This window comes from Fusarium falciforme, chromosome 12 (assembly GCF_026873545.1).
Source record: "Fusarium falciforme chromosome 12, complete sequence".
NCBI lineage: Eukaryota > Fungi > Ascomycota > Sordariomycetes > Hypocreales > Nectriaceae > Fusarium > Fusarium falciforme.
This window is the reverse complement of record NC_070555.1, coordinates 1,260,796-1,282,054: the sequence shown is the minus strand read 5'-3', so window position 1 is coordinate 1,282,054 and position 21,259 is coordinate 1,260,796. Positions and strand designations below refer to the sequence as shown.

General features: G+C 50.3%; 7 protein-coding genes across 7 annotated transcripts; 4 read left to right on the top strand and 3 right to left on the bottom strand.

The window, feature by feature from the left end:
• Positions 1–163: 163 nt before the first annotated feature.
• NCS54_01418200 (Hypothetical protein) lies at positions 164–1,116 on the bottom strand (the record flags this gene model as incomplete). Its single annotated transcript, XM_053159342.1, has 2 exons — positions 164–719; positions 773–1,116. The coding sequence occupies 2 exons, from the start codon at positions 1,114–1,116 to the stop codon at positions 164–166; spliced, it is 900 nt and encodes a 299-aa protein (XP_053015317.1).
• A 2,493-nt stretch (positions 1,117–3,609) lies between these two features.
• On the top strand, positions 3,610–5,282 carry NCS54_01418100 (Hypothetical protein; the record flags this gene model as incomplete). Its single annotated transcript, XM_053159341.1, has 3 exons — positions 3,610–3,933; positions 3,982–4,326; positions 4,371–5,282. The coding sequence occupies 3 exons, from the start codon at positions 3,610–3,612 to the stop codon at positions 5,280–5,282; spliced, it is 1,581 nt and encodes a 526-aa protein (XP_053015316.1).
• Positions 5,283–5,856: 574 nt separating this feature from the next.
• NCS54_01418000 (Hypothetical protein) lies at positions 5,857–6,957 on the top strand (the record flags this gene model as incomplete). The annotated part of the gene is made up of 2 exons (XM_053159340.1): positions 5,857–6,803; positions 6,855–6,957. The coding sequence occupies 2 exons, from the start codon at positions 5,857–5,859 to the stop codon at positions 6,955–6,957; spliced, it is 1,050 nt and encodes a 349-aa protein (XP_053015315.1).
• A 319-nt stretch (positions 6,958–7,276) lies between these two features.
• NCS54_01417900 (ZnMc domain-containing protein) lies at positions 7,277–8,946 on the bottom strand (the record flags this gene model as incomplete). The annotated part of the gene is made up of 2 exons (XM_053159339.1): positions 7,277–8,650; positions 8,704–8,946. The coding sequence occupies 2 exons, from the start codon at positions 8,944–8,946 to the stop codon at positions 7,277–7,279; spliced, it is 1,617 nt and encodes a 538-aa protein (XP_053015314.1).
• A 2,551-nt stretch (positions 8,947–11,497) lies between these two features.
• NCS54_01417800 (Zn(2)-C6 fungal-type domain-containing protein) lies at positions 11,498–13,784 on the bottom strand (the record flags this gene model as incomplete). The annotated part of the gene is made up of 5 exons (XM_053159338.1): positions 13,714–13,784; positions 13,535–13,657; positions 12,779–13,424; positions 12,461–12,709; positions 11,498–12,388 (listed from the first exon to the last, which is right to left on the bottom strand). The coding sequence occupies exons 1-5, from the start codon at positions 13,770–13,772 to the stop codon at positions 11,498–11,500; spliced, it is 1,968 nt and encodes a 655-aa protein (XP_053015313.1). The 5' UTR covers positions 13,773–13,784.
• A 720-nt stretch (positions 13,785–14,504) lies between these two features.
• On the top strand, positions 14,505–16,216 carry NCS54_01417700 (Phenylacetate 2-hydroxylase; the record flags this gene model as incomplete). The annotated part of the gene is made up of 4 exons (XM_053159337.1): positions 14,505–14,723; positions 14,781–15,414; positions 15,468–15,790; positions 15,845–16,216. 4 exons carry the CDS (start codon positions 14,505–14,507, stop codon positions 16,214–16,216), a joined length of 1,548 nt encoding a protein of 515 aa, XP_053015312.1.
• A 3,846-nt stretch (positions 16,217–20,062) lies between these two features.
• NCS54_01417600 (Hypothetical protein) lies at positions 20,063–21,101 on the top strand (the record flags this gene model as incomplete). The annotated part of the gene is made up of 2 exons (XM_053159336.1): positions 20,063–20,289; positions 20,342–21,101. 2 exons carry the CDS (start codon positions 20,063–20,065, stop codon positions 21,099–21,101), a joined length of 987 nt encoding a protein of 328 aa, XP_053015311.1.
• Between the last annotated feature and the right edge of the window lie 158 nt (positions 21,102–21,259).

Genomic DNA, 21,259 nt, shown 5'->3' with positions numbered 1-21,259 from the left:
ATTCTTTGCTATTGTGGCTAATAGTCTCTTGAGTAATGATGCCCATTCTAAGACTCTCCTTGCTCGAGCGACATATTGATACTGCCAACAAGAGTATGCAAGTGATTGGTTTTCATGTTGTCTAACCTGCTTTCTGCTCTAATCAAGGTACCATTATCTAACACTACACTCCAAGTTCATTTGGGGAGCCTTGAATTCCCCTCCTATCTTTGGCATCCAGCCGTATCCGAAACCAACTTTCAATCGCAGCCACCCTCTCAGCTTCATTCTTCAAGATATGTTCGGTCACTCCGACCTTTGGCATATTTAACTTGAGTCGATCTCTGAACAGGATAACTGAGCCAATCAGTTCACTATTGTTTTCATCTGCCAGGAATCTCTGCGCAAGAACGTTCTGCGTGAAGAGACTCTGAGGACTGGTCATGGGAAAATGATTCATGACTTCAAAGTCCGTAGTCAGGCATTCTTGGTCAGTGAAGCAGTATCCTTCTACCCATGGGGACTCATCATTTCCCCTGTGAGAATAAACCCACACCCGCTGGGTTTTATCTGTGTGCTCTGGAAGGCTCTTGTACTCGAGCCTAAGCTGTTGCTGGTGGATACCAGAGATGACGGTATTTGTTACCAGCGGTATGGGCTTCGTTGGGCATGCACTTCCATGTCCAACATCGACGAGATAGCGTTGTTCCTGAATAGTAACCAGGACAGCCAAATGGCTCCTGAGATCAAGGTTAGCATATACGATATGTCCCCTGTTCAACTCATAACTTACCATCCAAACCAGTTCGACCCTTTGGTATCCGGTGCCGGCCGCTTAACGCGAGCCGCAACATAAATGCAGTCAAACCCCAGGCAACGCAGGATGTGACCGAAGAAGTTGTTGTTTTCCAGACAATAACCGCCCCTAGAACGGCAGGCTATCTTGTCAAATAAATCATATGGGTCTAAAGAGAGCTCTCTTTTCGTCGAATAGTGTAGTGATAAGTTTTCGAATGGTACTCGTTCCAATTGTCGTCTTTGAAGTTCGGTCAGAAACTCCAAGCGGTCAGCTGGATGCCTTTCGTAGGGGAAGCCGATGTGGGCGAGATATTGTTGAATCTGGTCTTCACTATACATGATAACTGGATGATAAACGCGTCTTGATTCTGATACCTAGCTATTGAGGGGGATGTTGTCGAGTGAGTGAATTATTTATTACACCATATGTCGGTGAGCAAAAGTCCTTAGCCGCCCCCTGCTCCCGGTGGAGCATTCATTCTTGGTGTCGTAACCGCTTTTGCAGAGACAGCGCAAGAATGGTCCAGACGACGGTGGAAATATTATCGAAGCGAAACCTTAAGCTCACAGGGCACCGCCCTAGGGCAGAAATTTTGCCAAGAACAATGCTGTGCCGTAGAACAGCTTGCTTGATCGCAATATCTGAAGCACCCGTTCATGTCAACCCAAGGCATGAACCCACCTTGCTTGCGACAAGTCAACTACTTGGAGACTTTGATATGTCGAGCGTACTCGTTCTCAAAACTATCATGTCCCTTGATGATAAGTCGTCAAAGCAAGGGTTGTACCTTTTCCGGCCCACAACCGAACACACCAAGTCCCATAGCCGAAGACGGATATGTGTTCGGATATGGGCGCCACGTGAGAGACCGGCCTTATGAAGCCGATGGACCAGAAAGCCCTTTGCCTAGTTACTAAACATCCCATGACCTTTGATGGTTAAGTTCAATAGAAATGAATTCTCAGGAAATATTCTAGAGATCTCCTGGATTGCGCTGATGATACTCGGCATTGTTCATCGACATGAATAGCATGGTAAGAGCATGGTGGATGGACGAATTATCATGGTTCTTGAAACCCATAAATTACAGTATTTGGAGTGTTTTGTGAATCTAGGTTCTCTATCTTTGTTCAATCCTGGTCGGGTACAGGTAGGTGGTCTACCAGAGCGCACTCTGGGCCCGGGAAGATGTTGCCGAGCCTCAATAGCGTTCTAGTCCCTTGGCCTAGTCGACTCATCAAATGTGATAAGAACAAAGTCGTGAGTCAATAATTTTATGCCCTGTGGGTATTGTATTTGCCAATTTCTCTGATCTCTCCTGTAGTTTGACAATCAGGCTTGACTTGACTCCAAAGACGGCATCCGATTTCAGGTACGAATCTGGGTCGATGCACAGAGTCCTGTCCACTGAGTCAGCGACATGTAATCCACCTAATTGAGGTCGCACTACATTATCACTACGTTATGAGATCATACCAGCCATCTTTCACAAACAAAAAGTGCACATGGGCCGGTCGCCAGGAGTGGCGATGGAGCCTTGTCAACAACTTTCCGACGGGCCCACCGCCGGGGATTGGATAACTAACGGGAATAATGGCCTGGACTAGAGCTTACTAACTGAATTAGTACTCAAAATAGCACGACCAGCTGGCTCCGGCCTATCAGAGTGCTGCACGTCGTAGAAGTCACTGCTGTCCGTCTCCCAGACATCCACCTTGACGCCCTCGATGGGGTTTCCTTAGTTCCTTGGCTGTGCAGAGGCAGAATGTGGCTAGTCCTTGTCATTCAAAGATATGGGGTCCCCATGGGGAACCTCTGGATCATCGCGGGTGTGGAACGGCCCAAGAACCGAACCCTCAGTCGAATTGTCGGGCTTGGGGTGATCTATCGAGTCGACGAGCAGGGACAGACCCAACTCATCCGGCAGCAGAATGGTTTCCTATGCAGTGTTGGTGGCGTCTCGGGTCAATGGATGAGCTAGACCCAGCTGTTGGTTCGCATACATTCTTCACATCGGTTGTGATTTGACCGATTTGGACTCAGAAATCGAGTCCCGCTTTCCTTTCCTCCGTGGTAGACGCGTCTCACGCGCAAAATCGTGGACATGTGTGATGAGCGCTCCATCACATTGTCGAGGCGCTTATCTCCTGCACGGGTACTGATTGACTGCATTGGGGGTGATGTTGTCGATGGTCAAGTCGGCCATTGCGGCGCCCAACTATGGTTTGTCTGCCATATCTATTCGTATAATGTTGGAAATGACCCCAAAGCCAATTAAGCAATTAACAACCAAAATATAATGACCATTCAAACCAAGTAATGTCAATTTGCATCCGTCAATACAAAAAACGTGGCACTCTCCTGACACGCTCTAATGCAAGCGAGTCGAAATGTCTCGGTTCCCCCAATTAAGAACCACCGAGTCGTGCCGTTACCCCTCCCTCACGGAAACCTTCTTCCCTGTCAAACCTCGAGAAACCCGACGTCGATCCCCCCCGTTCCCGATGTCGTTATCGGTTCTGGGGAGCGAATCGCTGCAATGGCATTGTAATTATCCCTGTTTAGAGAGATCTACCGGCATCTTGTGGCGGCTTTTACTCCGCACATTGGGCTAATGCACCCCGTGTTATGGGTCACCGGGGGTCTTTATGGTGGCTTCCCCGTGTCTTCCCCATAGTATATGTAGTCCGGGAAAGACTTCAAAGGGAGTAAGGACTTCTCTTGTGTATACCAGATTACTTCTTTCGTGCAATAAGGTTTCATACTTGCAGCCTCTTGCAGTCCGAATACAGACTTGTCTTCTTGCGGCGGCCGATATCAGACTTGCCAGCATGGCCAACACATCTGAGATGTTTCGGACCTTTGTCCAGTTTCTTACTCCCTTGAACATTTCCTTGTTCGCTGTCGCTGTATTCATCCTTCACTCGATCAGAAACAAATTCCGTCGCGGGCTGAGAACTCTTCCTGGACCGACATTAGCGGCATACTCTGGGCTCTGGCGCTACCTGGATGTGCGAAGTGGACAAGCTCACAAGACGGCGATCGACCTTCATCGGAAACATGGATCCCTTGTTCGAATTGGCCCGAACCATGTGTCCATCTCAGACCCTCGTGAGATCAAGAAGATCTATGGTCTCAAGTCTGGCTACACCAAGGTTTGACTCTCTGGGATTATGTGTTGCTTTCCATGCTTATGATGACAGACTGCGTTTTACCCTATTCAATCCATCACTTGGAAGGGCAAAGTAGAGGTCAATTTGTTTGGCACCCGAGACGAAGACTACCATCGCGAGCTGAAGAAGCCAGTCGCCAACGCCTTCAGCCTCACCACACTATTGACGAACGAGCCAGCTGTCGACTCCTGCACCAACTTGCTCATTGAGAAGTTGACTGCCTATGCTGACGCATCGACTCCTGTTGACTTTGGGGAATGGCTTCAGTTTTATACTTTTGATGTTGTCGGCGAGATTACCTTTGCCAAGAAGCTGGGGTTCCTCGAGAAGGGTGGAGATGTAGATGGAATGATCCAGGCTATCGAGGACTTGCTGGTAAGTTCACCGCTGCATTGTGAAGCTTTTCTGACCCTTTTCAGGTCTATGCCAGCTCGATCGGCCAGGTTCCAGTTTGGCACAACTTCTTAATGGGCAACCCACTTCTCCCTATCCTCTTCCCCTCGATGGAAGGATGGAACAAGGTCCTCACCTTTACGCTCAAGGCGGTGAATGCAGTCATCGGCAATGTTGATGAAGATTCCAAGTTGAAGAAGGATGGAGAATTCAACATCGAATCCCTCGACAAGCAAGGAGATATGCTCAGCAAATGGTTCGCTGTTAAGCTTGCAAACCCAGAGAAGATGTCGACACGAGACATTGTCGTTCACCTAAGCACCAACGTGTTTGCTGGATCCGATACGACAGCTATTGCACTGCGAGCTGTGTTTTACAACCTTCTTAAGAACCCGGCAAAGATGCAGAAGCTGGTCAAGGAGATTGATGATGCTGCCGCAGCTGGACTTCTTAGCTCACCCATCTCTTTCAAGGATTCTACCAAGAATCTGCCCTACATGCAGGCTGTGTTGAAGGAAGGCCTTAGAATTCATCCATCGGTCGGTCTTCTCTTGGAACGCCACGTACCCGCTGGTGGCGCCGTCATCTGCGGCAAGCCGATCCCTGAAGGAACCATCGTCGGAATAAACGCCTGGGTCACGCAGCACGACCCCGAAGTCTTTCCCAATCCCGACCAGTTTGAACCAGAGAGATGGCTTGACGCCTCTGAGGAGCAGCTGAAGATGATGGAACAGTCATTCTTCGCCTTTGGTGGTGGGTCACGCACGTGTATCGGAAGGCACATTGCCATCATGGAGATGGCCAAGCTCATTCCCGAGATCTTGAGGAGGTTTGAATTGTCGCTGCCGAGTCCGGATCACGAATGGCATACCAAGAATATTTGGTTTGTGCAACAGGAGGGATTGATTTGCAAATTGAAGCGTAGACCGCAGACTTGAACATGGAACTGACAGGATACTTGATATAGAGTGTCTGTCTTTAGTTGTCAAGACGACAGGGGGGCTGTAATGGGTAGCCACTCAACGCGCCACTCAACGCGCACAAGCGGCACAACAACTCATCAATTGATAACTACTTCAAGTATTAGTCATTGGCTTCCAGATACTTGTGAATCCAAGGTCATGTGAAGAAGTGGTTACCACAGGAACCGCTGTCTGTAGTCCCGCTTCCTCTTTGACTGACCCCTTCGGTGGAGCCCCCGGTGAAGAAAGAAAATGCCCAATCATATGGTTGAACCACCTTGGAGTGTTCACTTATTCTCCGGATCTGTCATTCTGCATGGGAATTCTCACAATAGAGTTCTTTGTATCTTATCTCACCCAGATACGACCCTGGCATGCCCTGCAGGACAAGGCTGAACTAAGCCGAGACATGCAGCTCTCTCACCCTGCACAAAGTTTTCGATTCAAGAGATCGAAAATCGCTCAGCTTCAACTTTAGTATTGCTGGCAAAGCATTCCATCTTTGTGACCCATCTCTTGTGATTCTTTAACTTGGTCTATACCCATCTCCATGCGCCCAGTTCTAGTCGCTTCCGCCGCGGCTGCGGTAGCGGTGGCCACCAAGCCCCAATGCGGTCTCCGGAGCATGACCAACCTCGTCACATTCGGCGACAGTCTCACAGACGAAGCTCGAATCCTGTACTTCATGGAACACGATGGTCAGGCGCCTCCGCCTGGAACAAGATTCCCTCCCAACAACCAGACTTTGAGCGGCGGCTATGCCTGGGGACGACTCGTGGCCAATCTCAGCGGTGCCGAATACTACAACTATGGTGTCGGAGGAGCTACCTGCTCATCCAAAATTGCGACGAAAAGTTTCGCGGGGTACAACTGGACAGTTCCAACTGTGCTTGAGTACCAAGTTCCTGCTTTCCAACAAGACCTCGGCGTTGACGGCATGTTTCCCGACCGAAAGCCAGACAACACTGTTTATGTCCTGTGGATTGGCACGAATGACCTTGGCTGGGACGCTTTTCTCTCCGACTCTATGACCCCTGGTGCTACCTTACCTGATATTGTTGACTGCACGTGGAATTCCTTCGACGGGGTCTACAGTGCTGGCGGACGCCACTTTGTCGTACTCAACATGCTTCCATTGGAGCACGCGCCTGTTTATGCCCTTCCTGAACTTGGTGGACCGGAACACAGTCAGTACTGGCCCGGCAAATACGAGTACAATGTTACGCAGTACAACTCCAAGCTCCGTCAGTATGCAACTAGCGTCAACACGATGCTCGAGCAGGGCGGGCTGCTAGAGCATACCATCAAGAAGCGTTGGCCTGGAGCATCGTTGACTGTCTTTGATGTCAACGCGTTGCTGAGGGATATCTTGGAAGATCCGGGCGCTTACTTGAGCTATCCTGCTAACGTTACTGGGGTATATCACTCTTGTCCAGGTGAGGGTGCGGCTCCCGAGGATTGTGTTGACTCCTCATTCCCGCTCTCAAGTTTCTTCTGGTAAGTGAACAGGGGTGTTTGCCCGCTGGTTGATGATCTGACTTGTGATAGGTACGATAATCTACATCCAACTGAGAGGGTTGTGCGGATCATAGCCGAGACCTTCATCAAGGTTGTCAAGAGGAAGTCCAAGTATGGGCACTACTACGGATAGAGGTCTTCTAGCCTGACCTTAGGTTCAATCATGAAGGATCGTGCAGTTTGAGGCTATAACTCTCGGTGTTATCGAATGCCAAAATTCTCAACGTGTCACACAGGCGCCTTGACCTGTCTTGTGTAAAAGATGACAACCCGGAGAATTCTCAACAACAGCTTTGTACCAAGCTGATCAAGGTCATGGATATCGCTTTGACTTGCGCCTCACATGCTTGGGCAGGGGTCCAAGATAAATATGCATGCATTTCACCGAGTTCAATTTGTTTCGCAGAACAACTTCAAGTCTCCCTCCCTTTCTCGTATCTCACTGAATGCGCTCAAGTCCAAGCAAAGAACGAAGCACCAGCAACGTACATGACACTATCCCACCAACTCTGCAAATGCCATGTGATCCCCGTGTTGGTAACCGAAGACGTGCTCAGCCTCACACGCAGATTCTTGTTGTGGTCGTAGTCCAGCGTGTCAATCGCCATGATGATCTTGGGCACCTTGGAAAACGGTTGCTGGAAGTTGAAGACACCCGAGTTCTCATGCTGCGGCTTGTCCCACGGGCGCACATCCTGCGTGCTGAATTTGCCGCTGGCAACACCCTGCTGGTCGGCTGGGTAGGCGAGCCAGGTCACGCCCGCACTGTAGAGGATCGAGTCGGCCCATGAGTCGGCGTGGATGGTGAAGCCCTTGGCGTCGATATCAGTGGGATACACCTTGATGCGCCAGTTCTTCTTCTTGTCCATGTCGAGGGACTGCAGCCAGGTGATGACCTTGGGTGGGCTCTTGAAGGGTGTCTTGAAGTTGATGCGCTTGGACTGGGTCAACTGGGGCTGGTTCCAGGGACGGGTCTCTTGAGTGTTGTAGACGCCGGTCTGTATGTAGCTGAAGCGGGAACTCTTCTCCAAGAAGGTCATGGAGGCTGAGTAGAGTGTGGTGTCTGCCCAGCTCTGAAGAGAAGCCTTGAACTTCTCTGTGGTTGGGTCATTGGCGAGAGCTCTGATGCGGATGTTGGCATCCTTGCTGATGTCGAGGGAAGTGATGCCAAGTGGGATCTCAGGGACAGCGTCATACTTCTTCTGGTAGTAGATGACCTTGTCGTTGTTTGCCTGAGGCTTGTCCCAAGGGCGGACCTCCATGGTGTTGAACTGCCCAGCATCAAAGGCATCAGCAGGATACGAAAACTTGGCGTAGGCCTTGTCGGTCGCGGACAAGGAGTTGTTCTGCTTGGTGCCCTTGCCATTGGTGGTCCAGCTGGCAGGGAAGTAGTACAGCATGACACTGTCCGGATCAAAATCACTGGCCTGAGCCTCATCAAGCGAGTAGAGAGTGAACATGTTGTTGTCAACAGTGGCTCTGTCCCACTTGTTGGGAGGGCCACCAAGGTCCTTGTAGACCTGTTCCTTGTTCCAGGGGATGTTCGCATAAGGGCTCTCATGCTCATGGATGGCCCCGATGGCGTGGCCGAACTCGTGGAGAATGACGCCCTTGATTTCATCCTCGGGGGTGTTGTCGTTGATCCAGCCGAGGTTCATGGATGGACGTTTCTGCGAGCTAAACCAGGAGCTGTCTGTCCCTAGATAGGACCAGGAGCCTGAGCCAGGGTTGAAGGAGATGAGGATGTCGACTTCTCCCGAGTTGACAAAGGTGAACTTGATGTTGGCGTACTGGCACCACTCTGGGGCATACTTCTTGACTTTGTCCTGCAATCTTGTTAGTAATGTGACGGTCAATATTCTACAGACGAGGAACCAACCTTCTGCCAGGTAGAGCCTCCCTGGAAACCAATCTTCAACTCGCGACCAGCCAACCAGAACTTCCTAGTCACCATAGCAAGACCAAGAGGTCCGCCAGGTGCAGTTGGCGCTGGAGGCAAGGTGAGCGACCCATTGCGCGGGTTCTCCGAAACTGCGTTGGCCACGCTCTCCTTGGGGGGAATGTCGTCCTCATCACGCACACCAAGAATCTTGGTGAAGCAGATGGGTCCGTAGGAAGCCATGGTGGGAACGAGGGGTTTGGGACAAGTGATTTTGATGAGGTCTTCTGGTGGGCTTGTAGAGTCTGTCATTGTGAACTACTCTGTTCGGGAAGTCGGTCTATTTATCTTGAGATAACCAACTCCAAACCTCCGTCAAGATGCGGGAAGTTATACCTTGGCAATCGTAATATCACATAGTAGATCACCTGCCTAAGATCCAGAATCACAGCCCGTAAGCATCGTGGCTGCCTGGCTGAAAAACCGGTCAAGATGATGTCTTAGTCTATGTCGAGAATCATAGGATAATCAGCGATCGAGAACCATCGGTCTCAGCCATCAACTGATAGTGGTGGTGACCTCTACTGGGTAGGACAACATGCAGCTGAACGCCGTGGCGCTGGCAGCGACACACTTCCCCGCAGCAGATGAGACAGGTCACTCAACGAGGTAGCAGGCTACTCTCGAAGAAGAAATGAGCTGAAAAAGATTGATTTATTGTCAAATAGGATGCTTCGTGCATCTCCCCGTGTGTCAATGATGCGTGATCAAAGGCTGTGGCTTCAACTGTCTCAAGCGCCAGGCCTTAATTCCAACTGCTGAGACTAATGACCTGCTCTCTTTTCAGCCGCTGGTTGACAGCCCCCCTTGCCAAACATTCTGTAATGCCACTTTCATCCTCCAGCACACCTTCTTGACACGGACGCCGCTTACCTACCGTCAGCTCCCTTGCGTCGGGCACCGCAACGGTACACCACAGAATGGCGGAGGTTTCTGAGGTGTGACAGCTTATCTAGCTTTCCATGGCACATGCGGAAATTGTTGCACAAAACAGCACTGCCTAGAATGGCGCTGGTCGACTAACCGTTATTCCAAGTCACACAACTTCTTCCAGCCAAACCAGGCGTCAGCTCTATTCCCCTACTTTCGTTTTCAAGGTTATTCAACGTGGTATCAGGTCATTGTCGCCTTCTGGAAGCCCGGATTCACTCACTGATGAGGCTCATTTTGTGTACCAGTATCACCATTGTGCTATGTAAGCTTGCAACGATTGTACATCTATTCATACAGAACAAAGCCTTCTCAAGTGATCACACCGTCAACTACCACAAATCCCAACGGCCATGCAGTTTGTCAGGATCAGGATCCTCAACATCAAGGCAACATGCCATACTGGCTTATGGTGTAATGGTCAGCCCAAGAAGGGCTCATGGCGTCGCAGTCTGGCAATATCGGCTGAACCCTCCTCCACGGCATCATTTCCTTCCCCTCTTCGATTCTTGACAGCTTCATTTTCTTCTCCTCTTTGATTCTTGAGAGCTTCTCTAACCTTCTTCCTATTCTCTCTAGTGTTGCTCTTCTTCGTTCCATCTGCTTCCTCTCCTTATCTCCGGGAGTTATCCTCAACGGCCCTTCTTTCCGCATTTCTTCGACCCCTGGCTTGGGAGATCTGGCAATTGCTTCAAAAACCGGCACCCAGTCCGGTAGCTGCTCTCCACCCAGCTTGGTTCGGACGTGACGTACGGCGATCATGAGCAGGACCCGTAGTATGAAGTGGGCGTCATTCCCGGCATGGTGAAGGTTCCGGACCCCATGTGGAATTTCGTATTCCTTGAGAAGACACTTTAAATTGGTTCTTTGGAATAGATGCCGCACAGCCGTGGTAGTGTCGATGGTGAAGACGGGGTTCAGGTTGATGTTCAAGCTCTTCATGACTGAGACCTCTGTAGCAGCCCCGTGCATGACAAGCACCACGTTCCGGCCTTCTACTTTCTCCTTGAGCTTTTCTCTCAATTTTGGCAACGACATGACCCTGCAGCCTCCAAACGAGAATTTTGTCCGTCTTCCACTGCCATGCTTGGGATCCTCGACGATGTAATAGCGGGATTTAATAAGATGGGCCGCTAGGTTTTTGCGAGGGCTCGATGGCAGCCTAAGCTGCCTGTGGACCTGTTCAGCGTCAAGGATGGATACGCCAATGTCAAACTGGCGGATGCCCGCCTTGTCTTGGTACAGCCCGTCAATGTCGATGCTCAGAAACCGTACCTTTCTGAGCGAGAGGTTGGCATTTTCTAATACCAGCTCGGACAGGTCAGGCCATGGAGCGCCCGATGGTTGGACTTGGTCGCCATATCCCAGTAGCCATGCCAGAGTAGCCGGTTCGTGTGTCTCTGACCGACCTCTTACGGAGAAGTAACGAAATCGAGTCGTCGTCTGGATTGGACGCCATGCCAAGGTACTTGGGCATTTGCATTGGCGGGTCGCATTGGGACGTGGCAAGCGAGGCCTGGCGAACATGATAAAGGCTGGTGTCGCATAATTGTTTTGAAGAAAGAAATTGAAGTCGTTGTGATTGGACAATGTGCTCCGTGGCATTCAATGCCTCATTAAGTGCATAAGCCTTGGTGTCGGTTGCATTTTGGAAGAGAGGCAGTTGAAGTGGGTAATGATTGGGCTAAAGGTTTGGGCTGCTACCATTAAGCGCATAATTGGGATAGCCTTTAATCAGAATATCGTCTTATTGAGGGCATATGGGGTATGCAATGAAATATTCGATTCAAGCGCCGAACTGTCATCAAAAATAAAAGTTCTCATACTCCTGCAAGAATTGCCCAAGTTCTGGAAAGTTTGCAAAACTGAGCCCTCCAGCTTCCTCCAAAGCTTCAAAGCTGTCAAATTCTTCCATCAAATTAGGTGCTGGCGGGATGGCAGTGGCGACCATCATCATCTCAGTGGGAGACATGGGTCCAATCGCCATCGGTGGTTCTTGTTCCACCATGCCAGCCTCTTGAGGTTCCTTGTCGGCTTGACCGCAGTGTGATGATGTTTCACCAGACAGCTTAGCCTGAATAACCTTGATGGTTTCTTTGATGCTCTGCATCTTGCACCACATGTTTTGCATAATAGCAGACTGACTTGCGAGCTGCTCGACCAGCTCCAGTGCCTCCACAACATCGGAAAGGTAGGAAAACCGTTTCAAATCCTCCGTGGAGCACATGATCAAAAGTAGAGACGACAATGCGGTTTCTAGAAAGTGGTTAAATGTCTTTTGCTGGGCGATGTAGATGTCGGTGTCTCGGGCCAGCTGCAGCAAGACTCGGATCGAGTCTCGAGTGATTGAAGCCATGACATTGGCTTCAGTAGCATCAATCGTGTTCAGCTCTGAGCGCGCCATGAACTTCCTGTGAATGATGATGCGCATTTGGTTGGCCCTCAGATAAAGAGCGAGGCGCATCTTGTACTCTCCGCGCTTCTCCTTGGCTGGGTCAAACTTGTCGTCAATCCCGGAAAAGCAAAGACCCTGAGGTAGGTTTTGTTGCCATTGTACGACTCTAAAGTTGAGAAAATCGCGTTTAGACCCTGATACGATAGACTGCGGTGTCTCAAGGATTGATTTCTGGACCTCGGAGGAGATTTCGCAGTATGCAACCATTGACTTCAGGTAGGCACAAGAGAGGGAATTGTCCTAGATGTCCGGCACGTGTTACTTCTCCATCCCAAATTCAAGTACTGGGTGATAAAAAAAAGGCAGACGTACCTTTAAGCTTGGACGGTATCTGACATCAGAGTCTTGAACCGCAAACGGCAGACCAGTTCCAAAGCTCCATCGTCTGTCGAGGGTATATACCGACCAGTAGAACTCGGGACTTATCACTCCTTTGTCATTTGGTAACACACGAGGTTGTAACCTGTCGGGGGTGTCTTCCAACTCTTGGAGCAGTCGAAACACCATGCCGATTCCTCTCCAGGCCAGAATCTCTTGATCCCCGAGGAAGAAGAATATGCTCTGTGCTCATGTTAGTACATGCCTTGTTTATAGTTTTCCCATCACACGATCAGCCTTGGCGAGACTTACTCCCAAGATTATCAAGACCAGGTCATCTTCGTTGAGGTTTCCGAGCTGGGACCGAGCAACAGCACCTCCGTAGATAGACTCAACAGAGGGCTTGAACCTTGCAGCTGAAGCAGGGTCGGCCAAAATCGATACAGTATAGAAAATCAGAGTTAAGATGTCATCAAGTCGCTCCTGGTATCGACGCCCCGAGATATGTGCGTCATGTCTTTCAGAACGCCCTTGCGCGGTCCCTTGTTTCGTGGAACGTATGGTCTCTTGTAGTTCCTGGATATCAAGAAACGGGTATTGAAGGCCAATTTCATCCTCATAGACTTGAATTATCTGCATCAAGTCACTCAGTGAGAGTGTAGATAGAGGGGTTCCAGTGGTATTGATGCATTGTTGAACGAGGAACTTCATGCGGACCATTCCAGCTGGCTCTACATCGTGGTCTTGTTCTTGCGGGACACTTCCATCTGGACTGATAGCTGTGAGACGTTGTCGCGCAAGGGTCAAGTAATAATCTGATGCGCCTGGCCTAGTAGGCGACGTGGGCGATGGAAGGCTTTGAGATGTTCTGTTGACTGGCCCATCAGTTCCTTGGCTAGCAGGGCTCGGCTGGCTCTCTTTGGGTGATTTCCGCGGTCTTGTGTATTTCACTTCGGCTCTAGGTGTAACAGTAAGCATGAGGCCAAAGCAAGGAGACGGGGCGACGCGACGGATGAACAGAAGTAGGTGCCGATTCGGAATCTCCAGAGACATGGGACGGGCACTCACGGGCTACGGCCATTGGAGCGGAACCGAGTCGTACGCTCATACACGCACGAGACACCACTATCTCCACAGCTCTTGCAAGGCTTGCCTCCGCTGCATTTTGTTTTGCGACGCTTGCAATTGTCGCTTCACGCCGCAAGTTAGCACAGTCACCAGGATTGAAGCACGAGAGGGTCACGGACCAGGCGACCGACGTGTATGGGCAGCGCCTCTTCTTTGACTGAGAAGATGCCGACGACATGGATAGGGGATATTATTCCTCGGAAGGTTGATGAAGGAGGATCGTTCAGTTGAAGCACCATCAGGGATGGTGGCTGAGGTTGCAATGCTTACCCCGGGCCCCCTGACGTAGGTTGCGGGGAGAGGACGAACAAGTGCCGAGGATGGGGCCAATCTTTCCTCTCGATAAGCACCTTTTGATAAGCACCATTCTGGGCCTCGCACATTTCGTGCGGTCGTATCAATGCCGTAACAAGCCGTGCCAAAGTGTTTGGAGCAGCCGTGCTGTAGCAATGAGGAGTCACGGGTGAAGATCATAGTTTACCATCGGCATTGTCTTGAAACGTACACATCCAGAAGATGCCTCTCAGTACCAGGTTGGCCTGAGGAGAACGCGTGAATCCACGAACCGCCATCTTCATGCTATAGGTACTGCGTCTCGTCCTTGAAAGCATTCCAAGTGTAATTAATATCCGGATAATGAGAGGGCCATGTTAAACGCTTCACTCCACGGTAGATGCATGACGGAATCGGAATCGGAATCGTCGGATTCGGGTCTCGGAGCAATCCCCGCATTTTCGGCCGGCCCCATATTCCAAGATCCGGGGATACCGTATGTGTGACGAATGAGAGACGGGCAATAGGTAACATCATAGCTCTGTAGATGAAGTTGGAGGTATTAAAAGGGCCGTAAGCTGGCCGTAAACATGTCCCATTCGTTCCAGCAAAGTCATCGTGGTTACAGCTATTCACCATGTCTTCTCTAGTTCTCTACCTCGCCGCCGTCGTCGTCTTGTACGTACTGATCAGACTGCTGAACTCGACGGACATTCCCAAGATCAAGGGTATCCCGGAGATTCCGGGTGTTCCAATCTTTGGAAATCTCATTCAATTGGGGACGGACCATGCACGAGTCGCACAGAAATGGGCCGCCAAGTATGGGCCGGTCTTCCAAACGCGGCTTGGAACAAAGGTGAGTGGCCTTTTTTAAGCCTTTCTCTTGCTCAAGGCACATCACTCACCCTAGCAGCGCGTCATCTTTGTCAATTCATACGACTCTGTCAAGCATTTCTGGATCACCCACCAGGCCGCACTCATCTCTCGCCCAACCTTTCACACGTTTCACTCTGTCGTTTCGTCATCTCAAGGCTTCACGATCGGCACTTCTCCATGGGACGACTCTTGCAAGGCCCGTCGAAAGGCTGCCGCCACCGCATTGAACCGACCCGCCGTCCAGTCTTACATGCCAATCCTGGATCTCGAGTCCACGGTCAGCATCAGGGAATTACTTGAAGATTGCGAGAACGGCAACCGTGACCTGGACCCGTCCCCATACTTCGCTCGGTTTGCTCTCAATACGTCTTTGACGCTCAATTATGGCTTCCGTATCGATGGCGATGTCAACAGCGAGCTCCTCCACGAGATCACCCACGTGGAGCGCGAAATCTCCAACTTCCGATCTACGAGCAACAACTGGCAAGACTATGTTCCACTGCTGCGTCTCTGGGGAGCCCAAAACTCGGCGGCTGGAGAATTCCGGGCGAGACGTGACAAGTATCTCACAGACATGCTCAACGATCTGAAGCAGCGGATAGCCAACGGTACCGACAAGCCTTGCATCACCGGCAATATTCTCAAAGACCCAGAGGCAAAGCTAAACGAAGGTAACGTGACCAATCTTTGCACTTTATGCACGTTGCTTACTGTTATGTTCCAGCTGAGCTTAAATCCATCTGTTTGACCATGGTTTCTGCTGGACTCGACACTGTTCCCGGAAATTTGATCATGGGTGTAGCCTATCTCGCCACTCCCCAAGGACAAAAGATTCAAGCCAAGGCTCTCAAGGCCATTGAGGAAGTATATCCCAATGGCGAAGCTTGGGAGAAGTGTCTTGTCGAGGAGAAAGTTCCCTTCATTACTGCCCTGGTCAAGGAAACTCTCCGCTATTGGACTGTTATTCCAATCTGCTTGCCTAGAGTGAACATCAGAGACATTCCCTACAAAGACACAGTCATTCCTGCAGGCACAACATTCTTCATGGTACGTTCTGTCCTCTGATCAATTGCGAAGGCTCCACTAACTCTTTGTGACAAGAATGCCTATGCCGCCGACTATGACGAGGCACGGTTCAAATCGCCTGACCAGTTCATCCCAGAGCGGTTCCTTGACGACAAGGAAATTGGCACTCCACACTACGGATACGGTGCAGGATCTCGAATGTGCGCTGGCTCACACTTGGCCAATCGCGAACTCTACACCGCCTACATTCGCATCATCACTGCCTTCGAAGTGCTTCCTCCCAAGGACAAGACTGATTTCCCCGTTATGGATGCCATCGAGTGCAACGCCAACCCCACGTCCTTGACTACAGACCCCAAGCCTTTCAAGGTTGGCTTGAAGATCCGGTCCGAGCCCAAACTGAGAGAATGGATTGCCGAAGCAGAGGAGAGAACGAGGGGCTTGTAAAAGTTGGACAAAGCATGGCTTCAGAGAAACTGGAGGGGCTGCGAAGGAATGCACATGGTGCTAAACTGCTGGCCTGGGGCTCGGGTTTTGCAAAGTTTCAGTAGAATGTATCAAAATTTTGTCTCGCTCTTGTAGTCTACACTTCTAGCAACAGTTTTCAACATAACGATAAACTCAGCTTGACGATGCCATGAAGTCATACATATGCCTTTTTGTTGTTGATATCTGCAATGACGGGTTTAATAATACATACTCTTTGTCACTGTGCCCACTGACCTTCCTATCCCCGTGGAAAGGAAGTAAAAAAAATCCAACCAAGGAGTCACTACATCAACAACGGTCCCTTATCTTAAGTTCCGTCTTGTACGACTCCACTTGCAACTTCTTCTCTACTTCCTCGGGTGGATTGACAGTTCCACATCTCGGTTGTAGCATCGTCAAATGCCAAGTCAGGTCAGAGCTTTCTCCGAAGGCCCTGTCACCACCCTGGCAAGCAATATGGGGGCAGTAGCCCTTCCAAAAGCTTGGCAATGGTTGCCTCTATCGCTTCCTGTTTGGCAAACATTTTGTTCCCGTACATGATCCTAACATCGGGATTCCCTCAATTTTGAATATCGGAAACTCCAGCGTCAACACTTCTAATTCCTTCCAGGACACACCATATCTATCGGGGAACAGAAGCTACAAATATCCGGATCTTCCATCAAGATTACACACGAGAGCTCACAGAGTACAAATCACACGTTGCAACGGCCGCATGCCCGACTTCGGAATAGCACAGCAGGGATTGCCGGACAATACAAGCAATAGCTGCGAAGATCCCGCCGTGGTCTGATAGCGTACGATTCGCGGGAAATCCTGCTCGGCCGTGCAGGAACACACAAGGAGAGTCTCGACCAGTCTTTTGAGAATTGCCGATGGCCAAGGCAAAGTCCCAGGAGGAAAAATGGACCACAACCGAGTTGAGCATGGGAAAAGCCGTCGCTGTGCCTTGTCTTCCCCAGGCATGGGCCGGCAACTGTGGGTTTCTCTGTTGGTTCTGCGCCTGCAAAATGACCCATAGGATCCTCATTCTGACCCAGTTACGCTGATCCCTCGTAAAATTCTACATCAAGTCAGAGACAAGTTTGTAGCTCAGAAACCCTGGCAGTCATGTTCTCGTCCAAGCTTGTCTATCCTTTGCCGGTCCCTAGGACACTATTCAAAACACCATGGGTTATTCTAGCTCGCTCTTTGGGTATTTGGTCAACGTCCAGCACACCTGCGCATAGGGATAGCAGAAGAGGATGGATACTTGGAATAGGTACAAGTACATCTATGTCCGAACCCCCTGCTATGTGCTAGAGTCGTGCTCTTATCGGAGAATGGGCGGATAGCTTTGTTCAAGCTGCTTTAAGGATGTAGCATTGCTGCTCTTGGGATCTAGCCCCATGCACTTTGTTGTTGCTTGGCACAATAGGATTCAAGCCCTGGAAAACTATGTTGGTCCACGGTGACAACACACGACAGCATCACCCCCACGTTATACCCCATTCGCGGTTGAGGAATTATCCTTCTTGCATCAACAGTGCTATTGCCTATCACATTAGTAGAAGTGTTTTTGTTTTTCTAAGTGTATTTCATAGAGCAAATAGATATTCAGCTTCATGAAGCTGAAGTCAGAAACCTCAAAGAGCAAGCGAGGAGCATCGCCTTCTGTTCACAGCATTCAACGCTTTTGTATTCCCACAGATTGGTACATGAGCAACCTCTATTCCAGGAAACTCCAAATCCCATATTACCAATGCCGGGCCGTCGCCACCTTGCATCGCTCCCTTAGTTTCCCACCCACTTGCCAAGAGCTAGCATGAGCCAATTCTGCGTCCCCGGTCACATCGGGAGAGGCACAGCAGGCACGAGTGGATGAGAAAGCCCTATACAGGGGCGCCCAACAAGCATTGAACCAACATACATTGCCATACGGAGTGGGCTCGGTTGATCTAATCCATCAGATTAGATAAAAAGTTAGCTCATCTCCGGCCTTCAACCCCAGGCAGACCCCCACCAGAGGATCAACCAGACCCTCGCCCCAGGGCTATAACCATTTATCAGCCTATCAGCTCACCTGAGGCATGCAAGGGATTTTCATTAGAGGACCAGCGATGTGGCCTGTTCGTCCTTTATGCAACAGGATGTTAGCCCATAATGGTTGTTCAGACCCACGAAGCCACAACCACTATGGCCTTGGTGATGCTACGTACCTGTGTTAATGAAAGAGCCTCCGAGGTTATATGAGCTTAGAATCAAGTATATATAGCTGATCATCTTCTTGGTTTCAAGAAAGCATCTTCTCTCATCATCACAACACTCTCGATCTATTACATAAACCAACCTCCTTTCAACTCTTCAAGATGCTTTCCCCCGCCGCAAGTCACTCATTGGCACCATCAGGATGCTTTCGAGATCTGTATACTGACTTCTTTGCAGAAGCTTTTCATCGCCGTCATGACCCTCGCCTCTGTCGGCGTTGCCGCCCCTGAGCCTGAGAAGCTCAACAACCTCGAGGCCCGCGCCTGCCCCGGAGGAAGCTACACCAAGTGTCTCACCAAGCAGGTCGGCCAGTGCCAGGGTGAGCCCGCTGCTGGTCGCCAGCAGTGCATGAGCATCTGGCAGGCTATGTGCCAGCGAAACTGCTAGATGCTCTGTGGAGGATAGGATCTAGATGGGTCAATGGGTTGATATAGCGGTAATCTCAATTGGATATGGACCTGGTTGTTATAGTGGCAATTCCAATTAGATACCGGCCTGTTAGAAACTTGTGTCCCGCTTTGAAGTGATCCCAATGCCTTGAATTTAGACAAGCAAAGCCGTAGGTCATTGACGAAGGCCACGCTTTACCAAACCCTGCATCATTTCTCGCGAGCACTAATATTCTTTCCAGATACTTTGGATCTACTGAATGAGATATCTCAGGTCCACAACAGTCGATCCAAGGTCAAAGAGTCGACCAAGTCACAGCTTGCAAGTGTTTAACCTGACTTTGCATTTAAACTCTGTTGAACCCCAGGTCCGCATGCAAGACACGCATGGCTATGCTATGGATAATCAAAGGCAGCCCACAACGACAATATGATAATCACGAGATTATCGGTTAAGTAATCTCAATACTGAAGAAGATATCCATGTGGAAAAGCCAGCCAAACACCATTGGCATCACTTAGTCCTGATGAATTAACTGCCCGGTGTCAGGGATTAGTTACAAGATCAACATCCCTTACATTTTCATATGAGGATCTCAGTCTTCAAGACCTGTTCATCCTTGGCATCTGTATAATATCCCCGCAGCCAGGTCTGGAGATCCGGTTTCATCGGGGTACAATGCAAATGCCTGCATGATCAGACGTGCGGGACAAGATTGTATGAATGGAGGAGTGGAGAAAACAAGAGACTTGACGGCACTTCAACAGCCCCATAGGCTGAGCTGACAAAACACATCTTAATGGAGGAGCGAACCTGCACGAGAGTGGTCCGGCAGTTGGTGGTAATGGTTCGACGTTCGACGTGCAGTGGAATACCCCAGACAGGGATGCAAGCGAACACGGTTAACACGCAGGGTAGCCACTAACAAGAAGAATGAAGACGAGTACAAGACATGTTACCGTTCTGCCGAGTCAACCATCTATAGCCACGGAGTTGAACGTCCTCGGAGGGTCCGGCTTGCAACATGGCCCTTCAATTTCTGCCGTATCTAACCGCCCAAAGCCCCGATACCGCAAGACGACCCCTTAACGAGGACCCATAAAACGGAGCCGAGGGAGGGAATTATCAGATGGTCCCTCCTGTTTATCAATCAGCTGCGGCAAAAATATGCAACGCGCCCTCCTTCGGATCCGGCTTCATAACCACCAACGCCTCTTGTCCAAGTTAAGCAGAAGAACCATGACGCAGATGACTGCAGTCTCTCACGCTCGCGTGCCCAACACATGCGAGTGGATTGCTCACACCAAGAGAGGAGATTATCTCGTCCAGGTCGCTTGGCCTTTGTGTTGGGGAGAGGATCGGGTCGCGCCGGAAAATGAGGTTGTCAACACTCTGTGAGTGACGTCTCACCAGCAAGTCTCAACCACAATATCTGACCATCCGCAGCTACCTCGTAGACGGAAATGCCTACTTCTTCACAGCAGTCGACGTCACCCGCCGCCTGGAATTCACAAACAGCACACGCACCGTAGTTGTAGGCGTCGGCTATCCCCCCGGCAAATACGTCTACGACTTCCGTCGAGGACCTGATCTCACTCCTCCCAGCTCGGACGGCACATATGACCTGCCTCTTGACTCGAATGGAAACCCTCGCACCGACATCGAGTTTGGCGAGGCCCATGATTTCCTCGACTTTATCCAGCACGAGGTCATGACCCATGTCCACGACAAGCTCTTCCCCAAGGCGTCGCTGCACACTGGAAAGAAGGCTCTGTTTGGACATTCATACGGCGGTATCTTTACGCTCAACACCATGTTTACCAGGCCTGACCTGTTTCACACGTACATTGCCGCGAGCCCCATCATCTGGTGGAACAACCACTTCCTCGTCAAGGAGCAAGAAGCAGCATTTATCGCCCGCGACAAGCCTGTCGAGCCACCTCTGTCCCTGATTGTCACCTGGGGCACGGGCAAGCAGGATCTGGTCAAGAAGCCCGGCGAGTCGGAGCGGGATTTCAAGAAGAGACAGGACTGCTCCGAGGATGAGCAGATGAGGGACTGTGCCAAGCAGTTGGCTGAGCGTCTGGAAAAGTCACCGAGTGTGTCAAGTATCTGGACGCGCGAGTTTGAGGGAGAGGATCATGGGAGTGTTGCTGTGACAGGTCTTCAGCATGGTATCATGCAGTTTATCCTGGGGAAGGCCTGAGAGGATGAGTGGCAAAATAGAATGTGAGCTAGGTAAACTGTATGCTGTTAGATATGCGAATGCTTTGAGTTTACAACATATTAGCGTCAAGCTTCTTGCTAATTGATGATTGAATGAGACGGTCTTGGGAATTTCAATCACAATAACAAGTCAATCAC